This window comes from Myotis davidii, unplaced genomic scaffold (genome assembly GCF_000327345.1).
Source record: "Myotis davidii unplaced genomic scaffold, ASM32734v1 scaffold575, whole genome shotgun sequence".
Taxonomy (NCBI): Eukaryota; Metazoa; Chordata; class Mammalia; order Chiroptera; family Vespertilionidae; genus Myotis; species Myotis davidii.
Window position 1 is genome coordinate 2,586,290 of NW_006290306.1, and position 2,663 is coordinate 2,588,952.

At 60.6% G+C, this 2,663-nt stretch overlaps 1 protein-coding gene across 1 annotated transcript in view; it reads left to right on the plus strand.

The window, feature by feature from the left end:
• GMPPA (GDP-mannose pyrophosphorylase A) overlaps positions 1 to 1,253 on the plus strand; it is a 7,742-nt gene extending 6,489 nt beyond the window's left edge. Inside the window, exons 10-13 of the mRNA XM_006763442.2 lie at positions 6 to 157; positions 344 to 436; positions 527 to 695; positions 987 to 1,253. Coding sequence (XP_006763505.1) covers positions 6 to 157; positions 344 to 436; positions 527 to 695; positions 987 to 1,087 — 515 coding nt within the window. The 3' untranslated portion in view covers positions 1,088 to 1,253. The remainder of the gene's footprint in view (positions 1 to 5; positions 158 to 343; positions 437 to 526; positions 696 to 986) is intronic.
• Positions 1,254 to 2,663: the final 1,410 nt, after the last annotated feature.

The window sequence follows — 2,663 nt, forward strand, 5'->3', positions numbered from 1 at the left end:
CAGAGCTTTGACTCTGGACCTCAGACCCAGAGGTGAATCTGAATCCCTGCCCTCCCTGAACCAGATATGGTTTGGGGCATTTGCCTCCAGGTCCTCTCTTCTGCTTCTAGGAAATGTTTATATCCACCCAACGGCTAAGGTGGCCCCATCAGCTGTGGTAAGCAGTGCCCAGCCCAGGGAGGAAGGTGGGTGGGGCAGGGCGGGTATCTCCAGAGCTTGTAGTACAGGCCTCTTATGTTTGTTTTGTCACAGCCTGTCACATGGCCTCAAGTAGGTTCCCTCTCCCTTATGAGCGGGTCCTCCAAGCCCCCCCAGGGCTTATGATATATGTTCCTCTCCACAGCTGGGCCCCAACGTCTCCATTGGGGAGGGGGTGACCGTGGGCGAGGGCGTGCGGCTCCGAGAGAGCATTGTCCTCCATGGAGCCACGTTGCAGGTAGGCACCCCAGCATGTGCCCCAAGAAGCTGGGGAGAGGGGGTACCCCACGGGCTCTGCCCCCTCACTTCACACTGTCCTGTTTGGCAGGAGCACACGTGTGTGCTGCACAGCATTGTGGGCTGGGGGAGCACTGTGGGGCGCTGGGCCCGCGTGGAGGGTACCCCCAATGACCCCAATCCCAACGACCCCCGGGCCCACATGGACAGTGAGAGCCTCTTCAAGGATGGGAAGCTGCTGCCTGCCATCACCATCCTGGGTATGACTTCCCAGGGGACTCGGGGCCGTGAGAAACCACCACAGGTGATAGGTGGGCTCTATGGGGAGAATTTGTGCTTGTGTGAGGGTGTGTGTGTGTGTGTATTTTCCTTTAGCAAACATTTACCAAGTGCCTGCTGTGTGCCAGGCCCTGTGTGAGTCACTGGGGGCATGGGGCCAGGGCACAGATGGGCAGGGAGGGATCCCCCCTCATGGCAGTGCCCCCCCCAGCTCCCTGCCCCTGGTTTCCTCTCCCCATGGCCTCCTCCTGGTGCCCTGGTCCACACTGCAGGCTGCCGCGTCCGGATCCCTGCTGAGGTGCTCATCCTGAACTCGATTGTTCTGCCACACAAGGAGCTGAGCCGAAGCTTTACCAACCAGATCATCCTCTGAAGGGGGCCGCCAGAAGGCCCCCCAACTCCTACCCCTCCAGCCTCTGTCCAGAATGGACCTGGGGAAGCCAGGCAGAATCTTCACACACTGGGAACAGCGTGGGTGGGTGGGTGGAGGACTCGGCCTCCCTCTCTGTTGCTCCCTAATAAACCCCATGAACCTTGGAGCCAGTGAGGACTCGGCTTGTGCCTGGACTGGTGTGGGGGTGGAAGGGGGGCAGCTGAGTCAGGCCCCCCCACATTAGCATTTAAATTGGAGTCATTGCTGCGGGCTCATGAATAATGAATCTGGAGCCCTGGTAAATCTCCCCCTCCCACTGCCTCAGCCTCAGCACTGCTGCTCAGAGAAAGGCCCTCCAGGCTCCCAGCCTGCCGGCCCCGCCTTCACCCCTACCCTGATGCTGCCTGCCTGCCCGCCTCCCTGTTCCTCTTCACTGGGTTTGGCTCAGGCCTGGGAGTGGAGGACTTTCCAAGGGAAGGGTAAAGGATTTCAGTCGGGCAGTGGGGTAGGGGCGGCGGACACAGGGACCAGGAGCCACACGTCTGAGATTGGATCACAGACATCCCCCGTCTTCAGTTTCTGCCTCGCCCCGGCCTGTTTTCTGCTTTGCCAGCTCCACCCGCTCCTGGCCCAGCATTTGGCAGAGTGGTGGTTTCCCCCTCGCCCACCAGAGCTTGGTGTCTGTCTTCTACTCCCCTGGCAGGCACGGTGGGCCTAGCTGGTACCTCTCCCTCCGTAGGCAGCGCTGTTCGGGGGAGGAGGACACCTGCCACCTCCCACCATCCTGGCTTTGTCTCTGGGAGGACCCAGCCCTCCACTCCACATTCCTGAAACCCCAGAGAAACCCAGCACCGCTCATGTTTGCCCATGACCCCCGCGTGCCCCTCTTGGTGCCCCCCCTTTCCCCAGCTGTGGGTGCGGAGCTTAGTTGCCAGATGAGCTGGTAATGATCGTAATCTGCTAATTGAGAGGAATCTAATTACCCGAAGAGAATGGGGGGGCAGGGCGTGGGTGGGAGGGAGGAGGGGGTCCTGGCAGCAGGCTGCAGGGTGCTGGGCCTTGTTATCAGCACCAGGGCCTGGGACAGAGCCCAGGATTTCATCGCCAGGCGGTTAGGAAGATGAGCTTGTTCAGCAGCTGGGCTGAGGGTGACGTGGGGATTGGGCTGGAAGTGACCTCCCAGGCCCTCAGGTCCTGCAGGCTGGGTGAGAGCGCCTGGGAGATGACCCAGGGTTCTAGTGGGCGTGGCTTCTAACCTGCCTTGACTCGGCCCCTTCCTGTTTCCTGCAGCCCAGACCTGCCATCACCTCTGCTGGGCGTGGGAGGAGGCTGCAGGTGCCTACTCTGGGGCTGGGGTCAACTCCCTGAGGAAGGGATCGGGTCCCTTCTCTTTCCTCCCCCCAGTCCTGACCCTTCTGTTCTGAATGGTTGGCAGAGGCCATGGCAGCTCCATCATAAATATGATAATTTAATTATTTTCTCAGCAAAACACCGTGAAATCCAATAAGTCTGTGTCAGGCCCTGGCCCCCAGGACCCCCCCTCCTATGCCCAGTGGGGGTGGGGACTGGGTGGGGA